The sequence below is a fragment of the Frieseomelitta varia genome, unplaced genomic scaffold (assembly GCF_011392965.1).
Source record: "Frieseomelitta varia isolate USP_RPSP 00005682 unplaced genomic scaffold, Fvar_1.2 scaffold_554, whole genome shotgun sequence".
NCBI classification, from domain to species: Eukaryota; Metazoa; Arthropoda; class Insecta; order Hymenoptera; family Apidae; genus Frieseomelitta; species Frieseomelitta varia.
Window position 1 is genome coordinate 167,100 of NW_025110317.1, and position 27,264 is coordinate 194,363.

Here is a 27,264-nt window from a genome sequence, read left to right on the forward strand (position 1 = left end):
TTTTTTCCCTTTTTTTTTTTTTTTTTTTTTTTTTTTTTTTTTTTTGAGTAACCTTGGCGCAAGAATGCTATGCACTCTCGAGCGTTGAGTCATGGCCTAATTCTAGGGCTTCAGAAAATGTCGCGTAAAACTAAATTTCGGGAAATTTCAGCAAAGCCAAAAAAATTAGTACGAATATTTGGCTCTAATGCATGGCAAAATTATGTAAGAATTGTTTTCGAATAAATTTTCTTTGTGACTCATTATCAGCAAATGTTTTAATTCGTATTTAATATAGAAAATATCGCTCAGGTAAAGGGGAAAGGTTTGAGAAATCCTGGTCTAGTTCTCGTTCTTTTGACCATTTTCGAAAATACGTTTACCAGATCAAGGTTCTCGATATTATCGAAAACCTTCAACGTTCTAGACACGTGTGGAATTGACACGATTGACGTTGCTTGGCAAATTCTCCAGCTTGAACGAAACAGAAGAATACCAAAAGTTTTCAACATTGAACACAGAATCTCCGTCGTTAAACACTTTCATCAATCTATACCTATAAAATTAAAATCTCATTTCACACGGGAATACCCTTAAAGCCACGATTACGCGACAGATGGAATTTTCTGTTCGAAAATGGAAGAAAAAAACAAAAAAAAATCTCACGCTTTTGCGAGACAGAGGTAGCTCAGATTTACAAACGCGTTGCTCGTTCGCTCCTTCCATCGCGGTGATAATGCGGCGTTCCGGCTAATAAAGTATACAAAGCGACAAAAAAAGTGCAAGTGCCTAGAGAGATGAATCATAAACCTCTTCCCGGGCTGGTGTATACAAGTACGCGCGTATGCAAATAAAACGCGTGTCATTAGTAGCTTATACGACACTTTTTCTTGCAATAATTCAACGCCAACTCTCCGGCCAGTGATATAGCGTAGAGAATCGTAGCGAAAAAGCATAAGCTGATGGCCGGTCGTCGGCCGGCTTATGATGTATGCCCGCGCATAGGTTCTTTGAACCCCCGATTGCTTCGAAACGATTGCTTTGATTCGCTTGTTGATCGCGTCAGTACGGTAAATCATTGCTCGTCCATCGACGAGACAGCGTGATCAGCGGTGGTCGTTGAAGAATTTATTGGCGCAGATGGTCGGCCAACTTGCAACGCGATTCCAACGTTCGCTCGGCCGCGTCGTGTTCTCGTAAACGTAAAAAGCATTTTTCACGGTTTCAGCGTGTTTTCCGAGAGGTGTGCAAACACACGCCTCTGTCTACCGACGTTCTGTAATTAATGTTTTTTTCAGACAGATTTTCGAATCGAGTTAACGTGGTTGCAGAAGTGGTCACCAGACGCGACGTTGAATTATTGCTCGAGGCGCGCGGGTGAAAGGCGAACGGATGAACAGCTGCGAGTGAAAGCAGCGAGTAAATGCGTAATGTTGCGATCGGCGAGTAAATCCGATATTTCCCGCTGAAATTACAGATATTCGATGACGCGATACATGCGATACTCGCTCCACGTATGTATGTATCTAGCTCTGTTAAACCTGTTAAAACAGAAGCGAGAAACACGCCAGCGGACGATAAAACGAGCGACAATTGCCGTCTAATTCGGCCCGGATTCGAAAATTCGGTGATGTAATTACGAAATTAATAACCTGGGCAGGGCTGAAAATCGCGGAGGGACGGCAATAATTGCCAAGTGTATTAATAAACGGCGTATCGCGCGGATAACGCAGACGCCGGGCCGTGTAATTTCGTTCGCGGCGCCTGTTAATATCGCGGCGATTTTAATAAAATCTCATTCGAGCGACGACGAGGGTGGTGGCCAGCCACGAGCGACAAACACGATCGATTGTTCCCTCGTGGCCGCTTCTTTCGTTCGGTTTATCGCGAATTCCCTTACTCCCGATCTTCCTCTCCGGCGATCCGAGCTGATTGCCAGATCCGATGTTTTCCCATCATCCCAGTCTCTGCCCCCCTTTGCTCCACGGAGCACATTGTATCGGAATTGGGACGGATGGGGATCCCCATTAAACCCCGCGAACTCTGGTTTCTCTTATAGCCTCGCCGATTGTTCTCTCCACTTCGGGTAACAAACCGTTTCTCCCGCTGAATTTCTCCCGACTCTTTCTCTCTCTTTCGAGCAGACGCGACTTGGCTTTAGCGAAATCGCGTGGTCGCGGCCGAAAAATTTCATTTCGGATGTTTGTCGAACCGCGCGGCTATTTAATCTTCATCCGTTGGGAAAGTTAAGCGAGAATTCTTTTTCTTTTTTAAGTATAAGAGTGACTAATTTTGTCGGTTTTGTTGTCAGTTGACAAAATTGTTTGCGTTGCACTCGTTCTGTGAATAGAATTGAACAGCGGACGGAAAAAGTGGACAAGAGTGCTCGCACACTCGATGTGAATATTATTAGTGACATTTTAAACTATTTGATACTAGAATTCGACGATTAAAAGTATAACATTTGTTGCAGAGAAATTAAAGTGCAATTAAGGTACAACATGTTTAATTAAAGTACAAGAAAAAGTTAATAATGTAATAAAGAGCACGAGCTTCTGTGAATTTTATTAAAAATTAGTCAAGTATGTAAAATATACAAATATTATTTATAAAGTTTCCATAGAAAATTATAAATTCCTTTGGTTCTAGCGAAACAAAATCGTGCAACAATCCAGCTGGCCTCGTTTTAAACTGTAAAAACTTCTACTTTATCGATTATTTGAGTTCTTTGTTTCCAAAAGACATTTCTCGTAGATGGAAAAGCGAGCTGTAAAAATTTAGCCTCCAAGGTCACCGAAAAAGTTTTTTTCCACTACCATAACCTCAAAAATCGAAGAACCTTGAGCATCAGAGTTAAATGAAAATTCAAGAAATCCTCATTTTGCCATTCAAGTCCAACGTTCGAGGTTCAAAAAAATGTAAAATAATCAGCGCATATTAGAGAATGGCGAAAAAATAACAACTTCTTTCTTTTTATTTGCTTTTTTCTATTAGAAAATATAATTTTATATGATTGTTTATACAAATACTTTTCCTAAAGACAGTAACTCCAAGTTTTTTTACTCCGATCCTTTGATTCCAAGAAACTTGTTTCCCGAAGAACTCTTTATAAATATCTTCGTTTCGAATCATTCTCCCGAACTTCTCCTTTACAATTAGACCTCTTTATTTCAACCGATCTCTATTTCAAAATGAAGTCAACAAAAATTGTTGCGCGACTTTTTTTTCTTTTTAACAAAGTTAAAATTATAGGCAATTCTTCCACTTGAGGATACATTTTAACAAAAAACGTAAAGTCTTCTCCACTTTATCACGCTGAATTGGATCTCAACGGATTCGTATGTCCGTAATATCCCGTCACGCATAAATATACACGTGTCAAAGGCTATCTCGGAATCACGTTAGCGGCGCGAACACGTTTTACACGTTGGAAGAAAATCCGCAACACGTTGCATTAAATCAAGGCGCCGGTGTGCCGCGAATTTATTACGTTCTAAAATTTTCCGGGCCGTCATCGAGGAATTAAATTTGTAACGTTGTCAAGTTGTCGTTTCCCGGTTTCAACGGCCACATTTCAACGTCCGCGCCCGGCCGAATGCAAATGAACTTGGCCAACTTCATAGATCCGCGACAGTTCAATTACTTCACGGGCGGCGCTTTTATAATAGCTGCCGGCTGCTGCCTGATATATAATAACGCGCACACGTCACGCGGGGAATATTATTTTCGAATTATTAGCACAATTTCGCGGGGGAAAGCGTTAGCGAATCGCGCAATGAATTATGCAACCTGATACTGTAATGAGCGTTAGCTGATATACAGACTGCCGTAATAATATTTTTAGCGTGACGTTACAAGACGAGGAAAACAGAAGAAGGGAGAGAGAGAGAGAGAGAGAGAGAGAGAGAGAGAGAGAGAGAGAGAGAGAGGGAGAGTGAAGCTAGTTCTAAAGACCTTGATTCTCACCCTCGTCGTTTGCGGGCCCCTTGGCTTCGTGTTCCTCTTAACCTCGCGTTACTAACAATGTAAATAACGCGTTGCTATAAAGTAACAATAAGATGCATAATATAGATAAAAAGAAAAGTTGTTACATCTTGTTTAAAAAAGAGCTAATGGAAACGAACTGGAGCGGAATCCATCCTCTCTCTCTCACACACACACACACTCACTCTGACTCTTAAGCATTGCCTCGTGAATGGCGCTTGAAATAGCTTCTGTGTTACTTTTAACAATCCCTGATACATCAGGCCGTAATATTATTCATACCAGCGCTAATTACCGCAATTAACGCTCCTTATCTTAATAAATATAATAAAGTCAATTTTTTTTTCATTTTCAGCGCTCCTTTTTAAGTCTCGCGAGCCGTTTTAATTTATGGATCTTCTTTGTGTGTGGCAATGGGAAATTTTCAGATGAAAGTTGCATTTTACTCTTTATTGCACGCTCTTGCGCAAGATTACGTTTAAAATTCGCAGCTAACGCTCGCAGCGATCCTCCGACGTCGACACAAGGTTAATGATAAACGCGAAATCTTGTACGAAACATTTTTTCATATTTCCGATAAACACATCCGATAGAAATAATAAGTAATATACTTACTATGTAAAACAGATACATTGTATACGCTCATTTTACACGTGTCGAACGCACACGATGTTACGTATTTATAATGCACACGGTTTCTCGATAAAACCTGTTGAATATTAACTCTCCTATTCTGTTCGAATCAATCTATACTTAGTTTAATGTTACGTCACAGCGTATAAATCGTTTTGATTAAAACTCTCAGCTGTCAAGTTTCCTTCGAGAGGAAACGTATGAAAAGTTATTTTCTTGCTTCGTTCCGAAGAATTCAACTTTCTTTCGATCATTTTCGACTCGTGTATATTTCTCTAGAATTAAAAAAAAAAAAAAGATATCTAAAGTTCAAATGGAACGCGAAAAATGATTTTCGATTAAGTTTCGTGTCGAGTATTGCAGATCATTTTTTGTTTGCTAAACTGACAATGAGCGTGGGATTAAAATGTAATAATTCGAGGTTAAGCGAAGGATAATTTGACGCTCCTGTTTTTTTAAACATTTGTTCCGGTAAGCGAGGAAATTGTCGAAAATAGGAATGGTCACGCGAGAAACACGGTATATTCAAAACGACGCGGATATTATTTGCACGGCGGAAAATAGTCGGAAAGAGGGTGGAGAAGGAATGGAGTTACTCGCAGAGAGCTCTCCATTCTTCCCTCCGCAGTCTTTCACGTGCTCCTTTTCCCGCGAGGGCCATAAACGCAGAAACCATAATGCACCGCCGACAAAATGAGCAGTTAACCCCGATTTAGCCTGCGCTTGCGCGGCCGTCGACCATTAAATAATAAATCAATAACGCTAGCTAATAATACACAGATTTACCAAGGCCCGCAAACAAAGATACTCGGCTGCGGACTTGCAAACGAACTCGGAGGGAATCGGGATCGGAATCATTCCCAGCGCTGTCTTTTTCTACTTCTTTCCTCGATTTTTTCCTTCGTTCTATCAGCATGCAACGAAAAGGCGAGTTTCTCGCGAGGAAATTGTATTTTACCATTATATATCGACCTTTTCGTTGAATAAACATAAATGTCACAACTTTTTGCTTTTTTTCAATCACTCTATGACGTGTCAATCTTTCAAACGCGAGTATTGAAGCCAAAATTAATATTAAACCAGAGCTATGCTATCGGGAGAAATTACTTTTACTCGACCCAATATTATATTACGTACAAAAATTGTCACAGGTTGAAAACGTGGTGATAAATTTAAAAAAAAAAATTCCTAACCTAAAATTCTTAACGAAAAAAATTCTCTATTACGTACGGTTTCTTTAAGATCGTCGCTTGATGGTCGACAGATTTCGTCGAATAATGTTGCGGGGGGGGGGGGGGGGGAGGAGGAGGAAAGAGAATCGCGGTAACGGGAAGTTGCTGGTTAATTAATGTGCCGCTGCTACCCGGTTTCAATAATAATTATACCCCTCTATCGTTCTGGCTCGGTCGTGTTTTTTATCCAGGCGTAATCACCGCATCCACGGGCGGTGATCCTTGGATGAAAGAAAGAAAGAAACCAGAGGGGAAAGAAAAAAGGTGCAAAGACAGGGAAGAGGAAAAGAAGAAAAAAAAAAAAATGGCAGAAGGGGGGGCAAAAGTTGGCCAGGTTGCCCCGTATAGACGATAGTTGCTAGCAATTACGCGAAATTAGCGGACCACCGATCGATTCCTCGATCGATTATCTCGTTCTCTTGGCTCGGATATTTCGAGCTGCCGATTCGCGGACCAAAACTGGCCATTGTTAATGCAGAAAAAAAAAAAGAAGAAAAAAACAACAGATGCCAGGCGCGATTTATATTCACCAGCGAGCCCATTTACTCGGCCGTAGACGTAGCGAAATAGAACGGCCGCAATTTCCTGCTTCCTTCCCCCTAATTGAATTAATTAACGTGTCCGAGCTTTGAATTTTCTGACAGTCTAATCTCCAGTTCCTGATTTTCCCCCTTGCACGAAGAATGGTCGTTCGTCGGGAGAATTTTCTCGCAACAATCCTGTATATCAAACACCGCGTAACACGCGAACGAAATTGTTGCAATTGTTGCATTATAGTTCACGTTGTGCACAGGTGACGTGAAAAATATCAATTTTCGCGAACATTTCGCTTTTCCCCCCCGGGGGGGAATTTGAATTCCGCGAAGAATTAATAATAAGGCAAGCGCAGGATATGAAGATATTATATCAATGGTTTGTTGAAATGAAATTCAGAAAGTTACGCGCTACGCCCGTAGGCTCGTAGCTATAATTTTTCACGGTGCCGTAGTATCCGAAGATCGAGCAGAACGTTGCATTAGCATTCAAAGCGAAATGAAAAATCGAAGTGCGAGCGCCGACTCGCAGTAATTACGTTGCATTGTATTAAATTGTACCTGACTCTCCATTGATTGCATTGGGGATCGTTTCGATATTCCTTCAGGCGTATACACACACATACACACACACAGATCCGAGAAGAAAGATGCTCCAAGGCAGACGTTATCCACGAAAGACGATGTTTCTCGTCGAGAGGGACAACTATTAAACTCTCTGTGGTCGCGATAGCATACGCATCGGCCATTAACCGAATCGCATAAAGGTCCATAAAATCTGTCCGCCATAGGACACCAGCGGCAGAGACTAGAAGAAAGTCTGCTGGAAGAAAATCAGGGCCGATTTGCACGGTCGTTTGTCGTAATTCCGCCGGCGAACACGGCGGTTTGCATCACCCGAGAGCGATTGATAAGCTCCTTGGAAACAAGAGAGGCTGACACACTCCGAGGATGGAGCGGAAGGGTGGTTCCTCGAGCACCTGGGACCGCGGTCGTAAAGTTGGCAGTGAGCCTTGTTTATTGGCTCGGGCCGCTCGCCAGAGATCTCTTTTATTTGAGCCACGACTGGCAAAGGAAAAACTAGGAAATTGGGTGGAGGAGGGAATTCCATTTGCGGCGGAAATAAATAAAGCGTTAAATTTTCGTTGGAATTATGTCGTTTCTACGGTTAAGCAACTCTCTAAATTCTTCCGGCGAAGAATTGCGTTTCCCTCTGGCAAGAGAGAGAGAAAGAGAGAGAGAGAGAGAGAGACCCGCCGCTGGTTCGCGTGTTGCAATTGAATCCACCGAATAAAATGCTGCAGCTCGCGCTTGCGTGTTGGTTTAATCGCGTCTCGCGACCGATTCGAATTACCGGCGTGAATTTCCGCCCCGGGGAAAAACCCATTCCCATGCAACTTCTTTCAATCATTCTGCTTTTTTTATTTTTTATTTTTTATTTTTTTTTTTTTTATCGATATCCGAGATTCGTTAAACATTGATGAGCATTTCTTACCTTTTCGTCGGTTTGGTAATTATTTTTGTAAATGATTAGGCACACCGTCGTTCGGAACTCTTGAACTAGAGAAACTGAAAATTGAAACAATACTTTATGTAAGAATCTGTCAAGCGTTAATCGTACCGCGTGCAGTTAAAAACTTTTATCATCCGTCAATTGTAAAAAAGTGTTCTGAGATTTTTGAGCAAGTCTTTTACTAATTGTTATTGATTTGGAATTAACGAATAAATTAATTTGAAAATTTCATAGAGAGAGAGAGAGAGAGAGAGAAAAAGAGGAGTAGTACAGAAAAGAAAAGAAACTAATTTCTTTAATATTTCAAAAAAATATTTCCAAAAAATGTAAAACATTTTTGGATTACTTAACGAAGCCTTTGCCACATCATAACGCAATCGTTTTTTTTAAATCAAACCTCCAAGAAGGTTCTTCGGGAAGAAAAAAGAATTTGCTTCAAAAAATTCTCGGAGAACGTTTAAAGTTAACGAGGGTCGAAGGGTATCCTAAGATTTTTACCTTGCTATCTTGGTAAAAAACAAGTTCTTACTGAAATTTCCTGCTCGTGCAACCAGGGCATATCGCGCGCGGAAAAGATCATTTTCTCGTTCGTTGCAGTTGTCGTGAAACATTTATAAAATAGAATTGTATAACGTATCATTTACAGGAAGCACCGATAGCTCTGTCAACCTTGTCGACAATCAATACGCAAGCTGGAAGCTTTTTATCGAATGTGTAATCGCGCGCGTCGACGCGACGTTCCGTATCATTTGTCGCATTATAAATATTTGCTTAATACTTTCATTAATTTCACCGCTACCTCGAAAACTGTTTTATCAACCGATTACAGTGAACGCGACGCGCGAATTTCTCTCGCTCGTTTTTGCAAAAAAGAAAAAAAAAGCTGTTTGTTTTCTGTTGAGAACACGCCTGGCGTGTTTGTTTCAATCAAGAGTGAAAAAGAAATTTTTAATCCATCTCAGTGCGTGTACGGTCGTGTCGTAAAGTTCATCGGTTTTTTTTTTTGTTACCAGTGACCATCACCATCGAGATTATGCACATATACGTATATACATAACCTATGTTTACGTTCACTGTAAGAATTCACGCTACGCAGACGGTTATCAACCGGCACCGGGCAACGCGAGTCACGATAATCTTATCTGCTAATACGTACATTGTCGTTGATAGCCGTGCGAGCTCGTTCGTAGCTCTCGAAGTCTCGTCGTAAAAGGTCTGGGAAAGATCGTGGCTCTAGCGAAAACGAATCTGCCCGACGCCGTAAATATTCATACAAACGTTTCACGGACTTTTAGAACGTTCGCTCGTATTTCAGCGCGGGCAGTCACGGCGTAAACTTCGTTCCTCTCGTGCCTCGTCGCCTCGCGGCAATTGTTTGCACAGTTTCGATTCGTTTTCATTAATTTATTATAGAATCTCGCGTTGCGCGCGTGCGCGCGATGAAATATAATATTTTCGTCGACAGATCATCGTAAGTCGCGTAAAACTTGAAACCAATTGGTTTACACGTATGTAAGTGATAACATTGGATTGAATCGTTCGTATAGAGACAGAGAGAGAGAGAGAGAGAGCGTGCGATCGTTTTCCCATAGCTGCGAGAATTAATCAGCCTCTGGTGATTCGTTGCTGCTCCCACGGAGGCGAGAGAATCGTTGGAAATGGCACACGAAACGAAATCGGACTCGATCTCGACACCGATCGAGCAATCATCGTGCCGCGCGCGGCTGGCTGGAAGTGATCCATGGGATCGCCGTGAGCGATCGTCTTCCGCGTACCGGGAATCCATCGTCGAAGAGAGAGAATTCTCTCCGCGGTTTGAACTCGGCTGACTTTTTTTCTCTCCCCTCCTCTCCGATCCGAGGCGTTTTCGACGTGCACATACACGTCGGCGTAACGGCTCTCGTTTCTCCGCACGAGACGATTACCCGGCCGTGCAATTTATGCCTGGGCAAAATGACTGCAATCTGCGGCTGATCCAACGTTGCGAAATGGTTGCCTGTTGGACTCTGTCTGGCTCGTTGCCGGGGCCGGGTCCCGCGGCTCGCCGGCCCCCAGTTTGCCAGTCCAAACTCGCATGCACAAAAGTGCAAAACAGCCGAAGGAAACGAGCGGTTCGTGATCGGCCGCCGTTAACGTTTCACTTTTCGTGGTCGAAAATTATTCCATCTCCTTCTCTCTCTCTCTCTCTCTCTCTCTCTCTCTCTCTCTCTCTCTCTCTCTCTCTCTCTCTCNTCTCTCTCTCTCTCTTTCTGTTCTGCGTGCACTCCGGGACCACCTCTCGCCCCTCTTTCTGACCGATCGCGCGTTGCCTCGGCCGATAATATCGTGCCGCAAGCCTCGCCGCAGATAGAGATACCGCTCCTCTCTCCGTAGAGCCGTAATGGACACGAAAATTGATCGCCGGACGCGAACGATCTTGCGAATAGGATTATTGATTTGTGACGGCGCGCGGCGTTCGAGTTGCGCCGGTCGGCGAGTCCCTCTCGATGCCAATACTACCTCCTCCCGACTACCATCCCTTTCGTTGTTACGTGTTTCGCTCGTTTAAGCGTTAACCGCGTTTACCGCTTTTTTCTTCCCTGCTTAGAACACGCCGGATTCTGTTCCTTCCATGTTGCTGCCGCGTTGCACGAGCGTTTGAAATGGTAAATCGAATCCTTTGACAACAGGTCGGTTTCGCTTTCGAAACCGAATCCTTTGCGGGGCTATTTCAGATCAGATTGACCGCTTTACGCTAGATTTACGCGATGCTCTCAGTGAACCTCATTTGTGCCTAAGATGTATTAACACGATACACCGTACTTAATTTTTTTGTAATACAACGTATAATTTTTTAATTCAAATTTCTTTAATTGCTGAATAGACTCTTGTATAATATATTACTTGTTGTAGGAAGTTGCGTTGTATGAGAATTTTCCTCGTATAACGCGAATAATAGTACAAAGTAACATGTTTGAAATGGTTATCGTCATGTCGACCGTGATTTACTATGTTTTGTCAAGTAGGACGGTTTTTTTTTAGAAATAAATAGCATATATATGCTACACACATATTACTGACGTATATGTAATAATAAAATCTTTTTTATTTTATAGAAATTTAACAAAATAAATAATTCGGCAAATTTATCGTTTAATCGTAACTAGATAAAAAAACGTAATGCTCAACTGAAGCAAATTTAATTTTTATCTCGTAATATTATAAAAAATTTTTTATAGTCGACGATATTCATTTTATTTTACTTACTCGAAACTTGTTCAAAGTACCTTGGATCACTGACGACTACCATGGCCCCATCGAGGAAATCTCCCATCACAACGTATTAAGAGTTTAGGTAACAAAGCGACGACTTTAAGAACGTTGATAAAAAGGAAAAATGCTGTTAATACCGAGTTTCGAATGTAAAGCGCGCACTTTTGGAAGAGTGTTCTGACACAGTTTGCCAACAGCGTCGCAGTTAGTTTCATTAGGAGTTTGATGACGCATTTATGTCATCAAATGCGCGCCTCACGGCTATAATCTATTTAAAACCCCTCGTGCTCCGGCTACGGATCACTGATCACTAACCGCACGTTTTTTAACTGGTTAGAATCACCAGATGATGTTGATCCAGTATCTATTTTCACGGATCTATTTTCATTGGTTTCTGACCTTTAATAATCTGTATTGCAAGAGTTCACGATTCATTAATATTAGTTAACATTTCTTACGAATATGGATATTGATCTTTTTCTCTTTTTGATTGATGTATTTTATTTGTACAAACGTTTTCACAAACGTTACTTTATCTTATTATCTTAATCTTCTGCTTAATTCTAGCAAAATGGGAATAAATTAATTATGTTCACTATCCCGTTTTTGTACACCTAATGATAATTTATATATATGTAAATTACATATATAATGTATCTAATGTGTATATAGTACATAGATGATGTATATTATATGTGGTTTTATACTTCTTAGGGCCTACAGTGTTTTTACTTATATTAGTACATACTTGACTATTCTCGTACTTGTTCAGTCCAATTCATTCAGGTCATCTCCTCTTTCATTCGTACCTGCAAAATGGTCTTATTTTCATAGATTCTTTCACGTATTTAAATATTCTTTCTGGTTTTTATTGCAAGGGCTTGTTTCTATTGCTTTTATTCCACTCAAATGTTTCTTTTTTAGTTGGTCGTATAGGAAGCACTCTAGTATTATGTAGTTTGGGCCTCTTCTCTGGGCCCTCTTCTCTGTATATATCGCAAATTGAGTATATTTCATCTTTTTGTTATTGTTTGTTTTATTCTTTTGTACTGATATATTCTTCTTCCCGAATTTTAGTTGAGCCTTTGCACTTATTGCTGTTAGTGGTAGTTTGTACTTTAAGTACCTCTGTTCTTCTTCTAGGTTATGTGCTTCTAGTCTCTTGTATATTGTATGTATTGTGTGTAGAGTTTCCCATTCTTTCTATCTCTGTTCCTTTATTTTCCTCTTCTCTTGATTCTATTACGTTCCCTATGATAAGTTTTATTTTTTCTGGATTCTGCTGTCTGTGTAGCCTCTTGAAATCTATTTTTTTTTTTTTTTCTACTATTCCTCCGAGTTTTGTGCACCAGTTATATTTTCGGCTCACTTTTCCATTTCCTCGTTGATTGTCCATTGTTACTAGTTTCCTGTATTGGACTTCTGAGTACATCCACGAATAGATACTAATCACCAGGACAATTGGATAGACTTTTTGAAAGGCAACATAACCTTTTCTCGTATTTGACAGCAACAGAATTGACTCGGGATCTTCGTTCAAGCGGCGCACTCTATATGCATAAAGTTAAACTTTCGAACACGTTCGCGGTTACGACTTTAAAGTCGTCCAATCGGGCTTGTCGTTGCTCGTGTTTAATCCTGCGAACGACAGACTTATCCCTTCGATTTAAAGTTGACTCGCGTATAATGGGAAACGAAAAAAGGGGCAGAGAGGAAGAGAGAGAAAGGTGCTCGTGGCGCACCACCATCGAAGCATCGGGCCCGCGTAGCTTCGTTTTATAGTTAATCGCTCTTTATCGAACCAATCGGCCGCAGTTTCCGCGTAAATTATTGCTGTCATAAATTTATCACGGAGCGGTAATTATCGGGGTGAAGCCATCCGTCGGAATGGCCGCGAATTACGAGCCAATTCCAATTGGTGCGCCTCGGTGTATCTAGCGTTGCGGCTTGCCTTCGACAATTTATCACCTGTGATCTTCGTTTCTCCTCTCTCTCTTTCTCCCCTGTGACCATCCGCTCCGCTCCTCATCCTCGTTTAACAATTTCGATCGCTTTGCGAATACCCGGCTCTCTCTGGTACTCGCGATTGTTCGCCCGCGCAATTACGCCAGGAGACTGAAATACCGACGGTGCGACGGAACGATTATACCGACGAGACGCAGACGTTCTAGAAGGAGAATCGAATAAATCTGATCGCTCCGCTGAAACGTAATCTTCAGTTCATGGTCGTGTGTCTGTATAACGTTGCGTAAACTCTGTGCAGTGCAGCCTTTTGTGCGCCGGGTGCATTCGAATCGCGGGAAGTCGCGCCGAGTCAAAGCGCTTGAAATCCAATCGATGTGAAATCCAATGTTTTACTTACGACTTGAAACTTACGTTTTCCCGTTTGATCTTGCCGTTCGTCTTGAATCTGCGCGCGCGTGCGGGCCTTTTACTGCTATCGCAAAACCTCGATCGTCATCCGCCAAATTCGTGTAACTTGGAAACATCTAAGAAGATTTTGTCGTCTCCGGCACGCCGATGTAACGTGATCGAGCTTCGAGTCATGAGTTGTTGCCATGTTGTGGAAGAAATAACCGCGAGCTGAGGCATTTTGACGCGTGCGCGTGGTATACAAAACGGTCCATTTATGCGAGGCCACTTAAATATCTTCAAATTGTCCAAAAAATATTTTTCGAATGACGCGGAAAATATTTTTTGTCTAGCATGAATGGTATCGAAAGGTCAATAACCTCTCTGGCTAGAATTTTTTTTTTTCGAGGTTATGTTTTTAATTAATTTTTTTTTTTTTATACAACTATGTATTTTTTTATTACATCGTGTAGCTGGGGAAAAAAAGTTGAAATGACATTGATGACCGATAAATTGAAAACTCCAAAAAAGAATGACCATGGGAAAAATATTCTTACCAGTTTTATAGACCTTTCGATGTACCATTCACGTTCAGGCAAAAAATATTTTTCACATCGTCGCGATTCGAAAAGATATTTCATAGATGGAATAGACTCGCTTGAATGGATCTATTTTGTATATTGCCACGGAGAAGTCTCTGTGTGAAGAGTAAACTGTTCGTGGATCGTAGGTAAGTACAGTCCACGCGCCAACGGCATTCTCAATCTCAGATACACGCACGGACATGTCTCGAGGGTTATGGGAATCTGACCGTTCATGTCAACAGCATGCGTGTCAAAGGATATTGCGATCTGAATATATAAAAAACCGTTTTCATCACATTCCGCGCGTGTCGTCTGTTTCTATTTTTAATAGCACAATCCAGCAAAGTTTCGATATAAGCGGTTTTGATCGAAGATCTTTACACATAATATATCACACCGTGACACATTAAATTTTTCAATGCATAAAAAATTTGTCTTAATTCAATCTACTAGTTTTCGAATTTTTAATTTCAATTCTTGAATTTTTTTTAATTTCGTATGTTTTTTTGCAACTGTAGCCCTTGCGGTATCAAGGTGGGAATTTTTGTTCAAAATAGCGAATGATTCTAATTGCAATTGAAATAAAGCGTGGAAGAAAACGAGCTGGCTTAACACGTTGACTAGCGTTACTTTTTTTTTTTTTTCTTTTTAGTATCAAGAAATTAAAAAAAGATTGAAGAATTGAAATTAAAAATTCGAAAACTAGTAAATTGAACTGAAGACGAATCTTTCCACCAACGTGAAACATTAAATATCTCAGGCTGTTGTATATTTCAAACTACAGCCATTCCTAAATGAAAACACGTAAAACTTGCGCGTTAACATTTCTCTGCTTTTTTTTTTTATTTACCTGTATTATTATAAATAAGACGCAAAACAGGCGAGGATTAAAAAAAACGAAAGCTACCTAAATGAGAGATCGCTCGCATTATTGTTCTCATTCAGCTTTCTCTCTTTGCCGTCTCGCAAGTACCTCTTGCGATCACAATGAGCGAAACCTTCAAAAATAGGAAGCGTTTCCTGCGGAAAGAGTAGTCGCAAACAACAGGTGCAGCGCAGCCCGGTGGCCAAGAATAATTGCTCGATTCGACAAGGTTCCCGCGTCGAGGGGTAGGGGTTGGTCGTAAAAGTTGACGTCGGTTTCGTCGGCGGCGGAATTCGCTTTACGACGACAAGCAGCTTAGCCAGCCTCTCCCACCGATATAATTCATCCACCGTGCCTCTCTTTACACCGTGCAACATGTCTCGACGCACTTTGCGCGCCAACTGAGAACGGGTGGAGGCCTCCACCCCCTCCTCGTAACCCTTATTTATGGAATCGCAGCTGCGTTGTTGAGTCCGTTGTCGTGGCTTTGCAGGGAAATAAGTCATCGGTTTCCATGGGGGGAGGGGGGAGGGGGTGCTCGCTTCGAAAACCAGGAAAGATTCTCGTCTTTTCACGAATAATGCTTTCGAACGGTAGTTGCTTAATTGTTTCGTCTTGCGTGCGGTTTTTGCGAGATATCGTCGCGTAGAAAAATATACGTCCCCTTCGGTGTCACTTTTCTCCATGAAAATGTTACGACGTAATCTCCGCGAGGGTACGAATTTTCCCTCGGCGATATCTCGAGCGAGGGTGGTTATGCGGCCACCATACGTGGAGAACCACCCTCGAGTTCTTATTTCCCGCGGCAGTCCGTATTCCAGGACGCGTCTCTATGGTTCCGCGGATGTTGATACATCAACAGCCGAGGATTTTGCGTCTCGAATCCGGGATAAGAGGGTGGTGGCGTGGAGAAGAAGCTTTGCCTCTGCGAATCTGGCAAGCCTGGCACCGTTCTCGGCCAGATTTGCGATACGAAAACGTACGTGTGCGTTGGAAAATAACAGCTCCTTTCTCGCGTACAATGTTTATTAAAAATATTCCAACGTCGATAAAATTGGTAAAATCTTCGAACCACCTTGGCAAAGTAAACGAAATTATGAAGCGGTTAAATTCAAGCTGGGGGTGGGTGGCCCCCTGTACTGCTTGACAAATTCAATCCTCGAGGTAAATTAACAGCCCGAGTAGATGGTAAATTTGTCTTACCGGAGACGGAAAAGTAATTACTCGGAGAATTTTCGTAGTTGATCAGCAGCCACGCTCTCGATTACCGCATCGACAAAACTGATGACAACGAGGAAGCTTCGCGTAGCAATTTCAACGTTTTTTGTACAATCCCAACCCCCTAATCTCAGTTGCGAACCTTTGAAATCTTTCGCTGCGATAATTAATCACGTCGTTCGTCGAAGAATTCCATGCGAATTCCATTCGAGCCAACTTCCTCCCCGAGTAACTCGCGGCGGGGGCAGAAAATATGTTTGTGTGCGCGTTTCATAATTCATGGCGGGCGTGACAAAGAGAGGAGAGCGAAGGGTAGGTGGGCCGAGAGCATCGGGCGAACAAATCGAATCCGGCGCAAATTAGCGCGAACGTGGGTGCGCGAATTCGTCTTGTTGTCACGAGAAATAATTGCCAGGAGGATTCCTACGGAGCAGCTATGGGATCGGACGGGAAAGGCGAGCCTTTCCCCTTCTCCCCTCTCGAGGGGGGGAGGGGGGTTATAATGCCGGGGATGAAGCGCCCGAGGTTATTAGTTTAGGAAGCTGCAAAGTACCCCGAAACAAAGTCTCCTCTCTGTCCCTCTGCAAGGTAATCAATATACAAGCGGGCGACCCTGCCTCCGTTTCAGCTCGTTGATCCGACCGGCGAACCACCGGCGAAGATCCCTTCGTCGAATTAGTTGCTTGCAAAGCACCGCTGTCGGGGTTTCGACATCAGAGAGCGATAGGTGATAAACCGTCTTTCCTTTCGGCGTGACGCGAGGCCAGACTTTGGTACTCTCCACGGTTATGACGCCCGTGTTTCCAGATTAATTGCGGAATTTCAATTACTCGCCGGGCTTGTGCACCGTGCCAAATGAAAATGCTAACGAGGTAAAAATGCAACGATGCTTAACGCCGCGCCGCATTGCGCCGCCGCCAGATTGAACGCGTTAATCGCGCAAATTGTCGGCCGAACGATGTTACCAACGTGAAACGCCAATAGACCTTTCACCGCCGTTAATGCCAAACGTTTTGCGCGGCCTTTCTCGGATTGTATTTATCGAATTTTCACTCGAGACAAACGTAGATAGATATGAAGATTTATATAGAGAATTATTTACTCTGAGATTATTTACTCTAGAGAATTATTACTCTACAGATTTAACCCTTTCGCAGATCAAATTCACCCCCTTGCCTAATCAAGTTTTTCTACGAATTTTTTTTCTCAGGCCATTGCAATGAAACCCGATGCAAAGTTATTATTGTTAATAAATTGTATCGCAATTGTATGTAATAACAATAATATAAAATAATAAATTAAATACTTGTTCGGTGCTAAAAAAAATAATTAATTCTTTAATTATATAAATATATTAGTTATATAATATAAATTAAATTTTAATTTACAAAATTAATGTTTTATTAAACTATATAACTTGAAGAGAAATTTTTAATTAAATTATCTATAATTCCCAAAATTATTTTTTTTAGCTATTTTTTGAAAAATTTAAATAAAAATTTAAAATTTTTATTAACTTTTTGAAATAAAAATATATTAAAATTATATTTTTATTTATTTATTATTTTAATTATGATATATATATTTATATTTTAATTTTAATCTTTTTATTATTGAATATATTTATTTGATAAATTAATTATTAAATCTAATAAATTTATATTTTTATTTAATTAGTTATATATATATATATTAATATTAATTTAAAAATATAATTAAAAAATAAAAATAATTGAATATTTTATATTATATAAAAAATATTTATTAATTAATTATATTTTTTCATTTATATAATAAATAAATTTATTTGATTATAATTATAATTATTTTTATACTTACACATGTGTAGATTTAGATCTACAACGCACAGTTTTGTATACACATTCATGTAACAATTATGATAGTCTGTTGGGTGTGTTAGTTGCAATAGAATAACTATTATTATCGTTTGGTGAATTATTAAAATCCACTAAATGTTCATAGTTTGAGAAGAATCAAAATATTTCTTGCGTGGAAAATAATAACGAAATACTACTTTACTTTTGAGTCGCCCACAAGGTGATAACATCCATTAAATGGTTTGAAGGAGGTCAACATATTTCTTGTACAAGATTCAATTTTAGAAAGAAACTTGTTCAATCAGGCTCGTCATTGAAGAGTATTAGTACTACTAGTTTTTTCGAGTCACCCACAAGATGATAAATTCGATCAGAAAAGCAAAAGACTTGAAGTTTGAAGTCTGCAAACAGGGTGAATTTGATTTTCAGGAAGGTGAATAGAATCTGGAAGAAGGATCTTAATTCGAAGCGCGAAGTTTGTATGCACGCCTGTGCAGTCGTGAGTCGTAAATCACTAGAACGTTTCCAGAAAATTTGCCAGCAATCCAAGCGACGTGCAATAACTCGGTCTCTCCTCTTCGCCAGCATCGATAACCATTCTCATTTCGCTGGGGCCAGTTAGAATTATCGGCGAGGATAACACCCCTCTCCGGTGTTGTTCGTTGCCCGCTCGGCAAACGTCCTCGAACCATTACTCGGCCCGGTCTCGCCAAACAAGCGATGTCTGTAGGTAATAAACCGTCTCCTTCCAGCTCATCGACGCAGCCGGCGAAATTATGAAACGCCAATTTGCCGCTCCCCTCGAGGAACATCCATTCCCTCGTTCGCCGCTACAGCTTCTTTACGAGTTGGTTAATTTATCTTTGATATCGCTCGTTCGTTTTCCTTCCCAAACGTTCGGAGCGAGGGAAGCATCGCGCGGGCAAAAAGTAAGATGAGAGACGTTTCAATTTTCGAGCCGGAGTGTTTCTCTCCTCTCGTTTAACTTCGCTTGTAATAAGCAACGAAAGTGTTTGAACGGCAATTTGCGATAATTGTTCGAGTGTCATTGACCCTCCCCCCTGGTTCCTCGAAACGGATTTTTCATTTCCACTGCTTTACGTGCACATTTTGAATCGTTCTGAAATCGGAGCTAATATATATGATTTTATATTTAAAAACAAGTCGAAAGGGAGGAGTGAAATTTTGTCAGGTATGCTTAAATTTAATTAATCCTAGACACGACAGAAAATAATAAGCGAAAGTAAGAGATTCTTCCACGTGCGAAAATAAGTAAGAAGTGTGAGACGAAACTTTTTTGCGAGAAACAGACGCTTCGTTTTCGAGAAAATCGTTTTTTGAAATTTTGTCAGGCATGCTTGAACGACAGAAAATATTAATTAGTAAGAGATTATTCCACGTGCGAAAATAAATAAGAAACGTGGAATAAAATTGTTTAGCAGGAGTTTGAAAATTTATCAAATACGTATATACGAGACAATTTCTAAAGAAATGTGTTCAGTTTATTTTCTTAAAAATGATGCTGCAAATGAACAAAATTTTATTCTACTTTTTTTTTCTTAGTAGATTTTATTCCACTAGTTTTTTTTATTTTGAATATGGAATATCTTATTAATTGTTCTTTTCTGTCACGTTTAAAATTATATTCAAATTATATTATTTAGTTTAGAATTAATAAATTCCAGCATTGTATATTAAATAATTGACACATTATAATTAATAATTGAAATAATTAATTGATATAAATCAATATAATTAAGTTCAAATATTTAGTTTAGAATTTATAAATTTTCAAACTCAATTTTCTCGACTTTAACGAAGCCTCAAATAAACAATAAGAAGAAATTTATTCCATTCTTTCGACTTATATTTTTCACATAGAGTCCTGTTGTCTCACGATTTCGGAAACACCCAGTACATACAAATCGTGCGATCCATTCGCCGTGGTGTCAATATTGCGACAAATTCAATCTTCGAACCAATAGAACAGCGAATTAATGGTTTCTATCGAGTTAAACTGGTTTCCACGGGGAGAAAGTCGTATAAATGACACCGGACCGATCCGCGAGAAGATAAGCCTGTCGCGATTAATTGTAATTACATTGCAACTGCTTATGCAAATTTATATTTTTACCAGGTAAATCGAATCGGAGCAGAGATTTATTTCGCTCGTTCGGTACAATAACCAATGTATGTATGTAACGAACGCAGCGAATTAAATATTATATTATACAAGGTGTCCCGAATTTAAGTATCAAAAAAAACGAAAAAAAGTCCTTTAAAGATTTTTTCGTTTCAGAGCTCATTTTATTTCAGTATTTAATTCGTTGCGTTGGCAAAAATATGCAAGTATATAAGCGAAACTGGTTACTGTACTTAACGAATGTTAACAAGTAAATTTCTGATTTTCTTTTTACGTATGCAGTAAAATCATTCGATGCATGAAAATGTTTAATTGCAATCAGAATGGTCGATGCTTGCATCATTGCGAAAGTGTAGCACTTTGAACAGTATCTTTATTAAATATATGGTAAAACAGATAACGATATGAACAAGTAAAAGTGAATGAGTAAAATTTACTTTTGTTACTTTCTTTCTTTCGCGATTTCCTCCAAAATGGAGGAAACTACATTTCTCTTACAATTAGTTTATCAGTCGGCTGCGTGCCCATGAAGATTTCGAAATTTAAATTTGGGACACCCTGTAGGACACGTGCAGCCGCTCGTAAAAATCTTCGTGCACGATGTAAAGGCTATTTTTTTCTCTTTTATTATTATTATTATTTTTTTATTAAAAGACGACTCGTGTACGTTCGTTTGCCCTCGATGGCACGCTATCGCCCGGTGCGCGCGTGCATGTGTGTGTGAAACTAACTTTTCGTTTTGTGTTTGTTGCAGTCCGAGCAGCACAGCGCTGGGTTCGCTGGATCAGCTGAAGGAGTACCTGACAACAGTGGGAACCTGCAAATGCGGCCTCGAGTGTCCGCTAAGGCCCGAACAGGTCTTCAACTTCGACCCCAAGGTATGTTTTCTCCAAACATTTTTACCCGACTCCTCGGTCACGATCGTCCCGTGTATTCCGTGTCTGTTAAATTGCCGCAATTATTGTCGTACGAGTATACGCGGCGGCTGTTAGTCATTTCGAAACGTCGGCGCATTGTCCGTGGGCTATTTTCATAAAGAACACCGGCGAGCTCTATTTAAAGGCGAATCCCCTCGTGGCTGACCCGATCCCAGCGCATAAAACATGCATCGAAACGTTTTCGATTTCACATCGCGGGCATCGTGCACGATCGGAGGAGACGAACTTCCAAGACACGTCAGCCTTTCTTCGGGATTCTTTTATTTTACAACTTGCAACGCTTATTTGCTTACAAGCGAAAGAAGATTTGTCGGAGAATTCTCTGCCTTTTTTTTTTTATTTTTTATTTTTCGAATATAATATAAAAATATAATATAAATATAATATAAATATAATATAAAAATATAATATAAATATAATCTAAAAATATAATATAAATATAATGGCGGGCATATACACTCGCGGAAAAAGCGAAAGTGGATATCCATTCCGGCCAGAGACCGAAATATTTTGAGGTTTAGGTATTATACCCAGAGACTGAAACCGAAATATTTTGAGGTTTAGGTATTATACCGGTATTTGCTCCCACATTATCGTAACATAACCGCTATTTGGGAAATCGGTTTTAATACCGATATAAGACGGTCATACCGGTATTTTCATACGTACATTATCGGTATTTGAGGTCCACAATGGTAAAAATACCGAAATATATACCGGTACTGACGGAAACACATTTTTCATTTTCTACAGTGACTCTTACTAATATTCGGACATCATGCTATTCAAAATTTTGTTGTGGATTTCGATTGTTTATAATAGTCAATTTGGATTAATTTTTTAATATTATATTAGAACATTTATTATAATTTATAGTAACATAAATTTTATTGATTTATTGCACATACTTTTCTTAATATCAAACAATAAACTGAACTGTGTCGAAATGTAGCGTGGCAAAAGTATTCGGACATTTGAAGAACTACAATATTTGAACCTGAAAATTGTTAACGTAAACAATAATTAATATTTTGTTAGGTAGCCCTTAACTTCAATAATATATCGCAGATGCTTAGGCATATTTCCAGTTCCAATTTCTTTTAAGTAATTTAGCGGAATATTCTTCCATTCTACGATTAATCGTTGTTTCAACTCCTCTTTCGATTTATCGACGTAGGACAATGTCCCCGAGAAAAAGGAAAAACGTATCGACAAATCGATCATCTTTTAAAATGAAGTAAGAGTATCGTGACTGATATTGTACGGAGATACAACGACGAATTAGTATTAGAAATAACAAAGGATACGTGTATAAGCGTCATCAAATTTACTATCGACAGCTTTGTGAAAACATTTAATCATTGTCTCCTCCTTTTCTAATATATTAATATTTTATTTACCGGTATTATACCGAAATACATGTACCAACTTAACATCGTTTTGATAGTATCATACCAGTAATATTCGCACCATTTCGGTTTCATCAAACGTAATCGAATAGTAAAAACCGGCGTTTTACCGGTATACGTAATACCGATTCGGTCTCTGACTCCGGCCGAGGGGAGGAGACGTCGTTAAGAGTAGGATCGCGATTTAATGCATCTATGGATGAAGAGCAGTTTGAATAAATCTGCCGCTTGCAGTTGGCGGGCAAGAAGCCCGAGGAACGGGGAAGAAGAAGAAGAAAACGCCGAGCTCGTAAAAAGCGCGGTGCGCGTACGTCGATGCCTGTCGCGAGTAAATCGCGGCCCGTGTAGCGAAACGACTAACGATGTTCTTGTCGTAATCTGGCCTGAGAAATCTTCGTGGCGGACGTTCCTCGTGCAATGAGTCAATAGACCGATGTTGCGCGAGCGATGATGCCGGGCAAACGCGCGCGTGCAACGTCCGGTGAAACAGGCAGGCAGGCAGAAAGAGAGAGAGAGAGAGAGAGAGAGAGAGAGAGAGAGAGAGAGAGAAAGAGAGAGAAGAAGCGTGTAAAACGCGCGACAGACTGGCTGGAGAACCGCGTCGAATCGACGACGCTCGTTTGGAATTCATTTCGCATTTTCCTCGAGAACGATCTCACCGTCACGTGTCTCGCGATAGTGAAAGTCCTACAGTCTCTGAAATACGCAACACCCTTGAACATACAAGTTCAGTGAAATTGGTATTTGGTTTTCATTTTAAAATTTGTGTGTAAAATCTTGACAAAGATAATTTTTGTACTCTGATGTTTATACTGAAAGATGTCGTAAACACTCAGATCCCAGATTTTGAAAATACTTTAACGACTCGACTTCGGAAACTCAACGATTAACCACTTGCGCTGGCAACTGGTTGCGCGGACCATAACGAGTGACCGAACCGTGTACAATAATTCGTCGCTTTCTTTTCCTTTTGGACTCGTCGGTGTGATATCGTTGGATAGAAATTATCAAGAAGTAATAAACTTGTCGTTTGTTTTACACTTAAATATACTTAAAACTGAGAAAATGTTGCAATTTGGGACGAAACATTTCAGCGCAAGAGGTTAAATTAAATTTGAATACCTCGTATTTTAAATTTTTTAATTCGTATTTGAAATTAAATTCGAGGTTGTTTGTTACAGATAAGTTAGAATTGAATCGAGGTTATTTATCACAGATAAATTAATTGCGCAAATTAATTTAACACTAATTTAATATTGCACTGATATTACATTTGACAATTGATATTACATCAGGAGTATGAAACAGGTTAGTCGTTGCGATAGTAATCCCGCTTATAATCAGTACGAGAGGAACATTTGATTCACGCGCTGTTCTTCTTCTAACCCCTTGCTGCACTGTTCGCGGACCATAACGAGTGACCGAACATACAACAATTTGTCGCTTTCTTTTCCTTTTGGACTCGCCGGTATGAGGATACTCGCTGGATAGAAATGATTAAGAAGTAATAAACTTGTCATTTGTTTTACACTTAAATATACTTAAAACTGAGAAAATGTTGCAATTTGGGACGAAACATTTCAGCGCAAGAGGTTAAATTAAATTTGAATACCTCGTATTTTAAATTTTTTAATTCGTATTTGAAATTAAATTCGAGGTTGTTTGTTACAGATAAGTTAGAATTGAATCGAGGTTATTTATCACAGATAAATTAATTGCGCAAATTAATTTAACACTAATTTAATATTGCACTGTTATTACATTTGACAATTGATATTACATCAGGAGTATGAAACAGGTTAGTTTCGATTATTAGTCGTTGCGATAGTAATCCCGCTTATAATCAGTACGAGAGGAACATTTGGTTCACGCGCTGTTCTTCTTCTAACCCCTTGCTGCACTGTTCGCGGACCATAACGAGTGACCGAACATACAACAATTTGTCGCTTTCTTTTCCTTTTGGACTCGCCGGTATGATATCGCTGGATAGAAATGATTAAGAAGTAACAAACTTATCATCTGTTTCGCCTGGGTCACATTCAATATACTTAAAATTGAGAAAATGTTGCAATTTGGGAGAAGAAATTCTCGACGTGCGTCGTTCCAGCGCAAGTTGTTAAATTAATCGGTCTGGCTCGAAGCAGGAAAGGAGCGGTGCTGAGCCCTCCCAAACTGACGAACGATTACGCATTCCTGGATGGCGAGTCGAGACCGGTTAACCAAGCGTAATTATCATCGGCGCGCCAGTAAGCCCGCGAAAGAAGCTCGGCAGACCCGGGCGCATTAACAACGTCAATTTGGCGGGCGCACGGTGCATCGTTGGGGCAAATTAAAAATTCACGAAACTAGAGGGACGAGAGGGCCGCCAGGGCGAAACGCGCGTTCGTCAGTTTTGTTTAATCATTACCGTACGACGATACACGGAGGAAAAGGTATAATTATCCGTACACCTGCTTGCTAAACCGCTCACTCAGCCATGGTGCTTGCCATCTCGTTGCCTACTGTCCGCGTTAATGCGGTTCCTTAATTAAACTTTATCGCGCGGCGTATCGGTCACACGCGCGCAGTTCACGCACGCAGGAGCATCGAGATGCGGATGCCGATGCCGACTTGTCGACAACACGGACGATCAATGCGCTAATAATTAATAATCATTTGCATATCTCTGACACGGTGGCGTGCTCACAATGTAACCTCCGGCCGGGTTTATCACTTTATCGGCCAATTATCGTTCGCCTCCAGTCATTGTCTCACGGTGACGATTTCGCCTGATCTCGAGCGCTGGGCTATCGATCATCCCGGGACTAATAGCCTTCGATTAACGTTAGCCGATTGTCACGCGCGTTCCCCGTGCTTCTGCGGCAACGAAGATACCACTCACTCGGCCTCGAATTTCCATGTTTCTGTTTTGCTGCGGGTCGATGCGAAGTGGATGTTCTTGGATAGAGCAGCTTTGTTTCGTTCTGTGAAGAATAAAAATTTCAACGAGTTTCTTCACCTCTTGCGCTGGAACGACGGAATTTCTTTGTCCCAAAGTTGCAATATTTTCTCAGTTTCAAGTATACGTAAATACAACCCAGTAAATGCAACACGAATAATAAATTTATTACTTTTTAGTAATTTCTATCCGAAAACACACGACGATCTGACCAATAAACGACGCGACAAAAACTCAGAACCCAAAAGAAATTCTAAAACTGTATCTTTGCTCGATGAAAATTTTGGTGGACAGTCAGGTAGACTTCTTTCCATGTGTCCGTTTTATTGCGAAGAAATTGACAAGGAAAACTGAACAGAGGAAAAATTCAGGAAAGACGTGTTTTTGTTAATAATCTTGATAACACTCGTACTGCTTTGACGATTCAGTGATAAATGAAGGACTAACCTATTACCTCAAAGATGATTATTACATATATATATATATATTTTTTTTAATCAATGTCAAACTTCCTAACAAATAAAAATCTTTATCATTGAAAATGACAGAGACGTCAAGTCAGCTATTAATTCGTTCTTCTCCAGTTTCGTGTCTTTTTAACGAAATAAGAACACGTTTATAGAATTCTGACCGGAACGTCGAAGAGTTTTTGTAGAAACAAAATGGCGACCGCCTCGCCGGATGAAATTGTCCTATAAAGCAGTTCTTCGCTAATAAAGTTAATCGGACGAATTGTATAAAATATCAGGAGGAACGCAAGAGTGAGAGAAGAGGGAACGAATTGTTCGAAACGGGCGGCAAAAGGCTGGAGAAAAATATCGAATCCGATGGTATCGATGGGAACGGGGCATTCTGTTTTCGCGAATACCCAATTACAATGGCCAGGCACCGTAACTATCCGAGCAATCTGAGCACCGTACGCAGGAGACAACCTTAACGTTTTCCCCGGGAACCTTTGATTCGGCCCGATTCTTTATCGGGCCACCGGTGTGTTCCTGTCCGACGTTCCTCTCCCTCGCGATGCTCCTTTTGTTGCCGGCCGACGTTTCCGCCTATTGTTGCGTGTACCGTGGCGGAATCATCGAGCCGCGGAACGAATTTCTTGGTTACGTTTCCCCCGGTACGCCAGACAGAGAGAGAGAGAGAGAGAGAGAGAGAGAGAGAGAGAGAGAGAGAGAGAGAGAGCAGAGATTTCGAGCAGGAAGTTTGCACAGAGGTTCGACGGAGGAGCTCCTTTGCTCGAGGTCGTAGCACCGGGCAACGCTGGACAAATTATTGATACGTTAGACGAATCGAATACGTGAAACGATCCATTGTGCGCGCCGCGTCGTGTGGACGAGCCGGCAGAATGGCTTGAATTAAAACGGAATCGGTGATCAGAGTCGTTGAATGAAGTCGTTTGCGGAGGAGCTGCCACGAATAGAGACGGTATTGTTCCCCATTTCGACGGAGGACGTGCCTCCGGATTTAAGCCTACCCGGGTCGGCAGTGAGAACGAGATTTCGGGTATATATTGAGTTGGCACGATTTGCGCATATGTATCAGCTAGAAGCAGATTCGAAGGTTTAACTCGTCGAGTTTCGTTTAATAATTATTGGCATCTTTTTCTGTCGAAACGTACGTTCAGTCACGTTTTGAAAATAGCAGTATCTTGGAAGCTAGAAGTCCACGTTTCAGAATTTCCAGGAATAACAATTTTTGTAACGGTTTCGCGAATGGAAATAATACATGACCGAAGAGTGTTTATTGTTGAATTAGAATTATCACTTATCTCTGATCTAACATCTTTTCGTTGCAATTATTGTCAATAACATTGACAGTGGCCAACACGTTATAGAAGTAAGTTGAGCGCC

General features: G+C 40.5%; 1 protein-coding gene and 1 long non-coding RNA gene across 2 annotated transcripts in view; one reads left to right on the forward strand and one right to left on the reverse strand.

The window, feature by feature from the left end:
* Window positions 1-27,264, forward strand: part of LOC122533799 (nuclear receptor coactivator 6-like) — a 156,325-nt gene that overhangs the window by 26,447 nt on the left and 102,614 nt on the right. Inside the window, exon 3 of the mRNA XM_043663862.1 lies at window positions 20,881-21,004. Within this exon, the coding sequence (XP_043519797.1) occupies window positions 20,881-21,004 (124 nt within the window). The remainder of the gene's footprint in view (window positions 1-20,880; window positions 21,005-27,264) is intronic.
* Window positions 3,968-12,716, reverse strand: LOC122533798. The gene is made up of 3 exons (XR_006307778.1): window positions 12,705-12,716; window positions 5,233-5,235; window positions 3,968-4,454 (listed from the first exon to the last, which is right to left on the reverse strand). It is a non-coding gene; the product is annotated as an uncharacterized LOC122533798 (long non-coding RNA).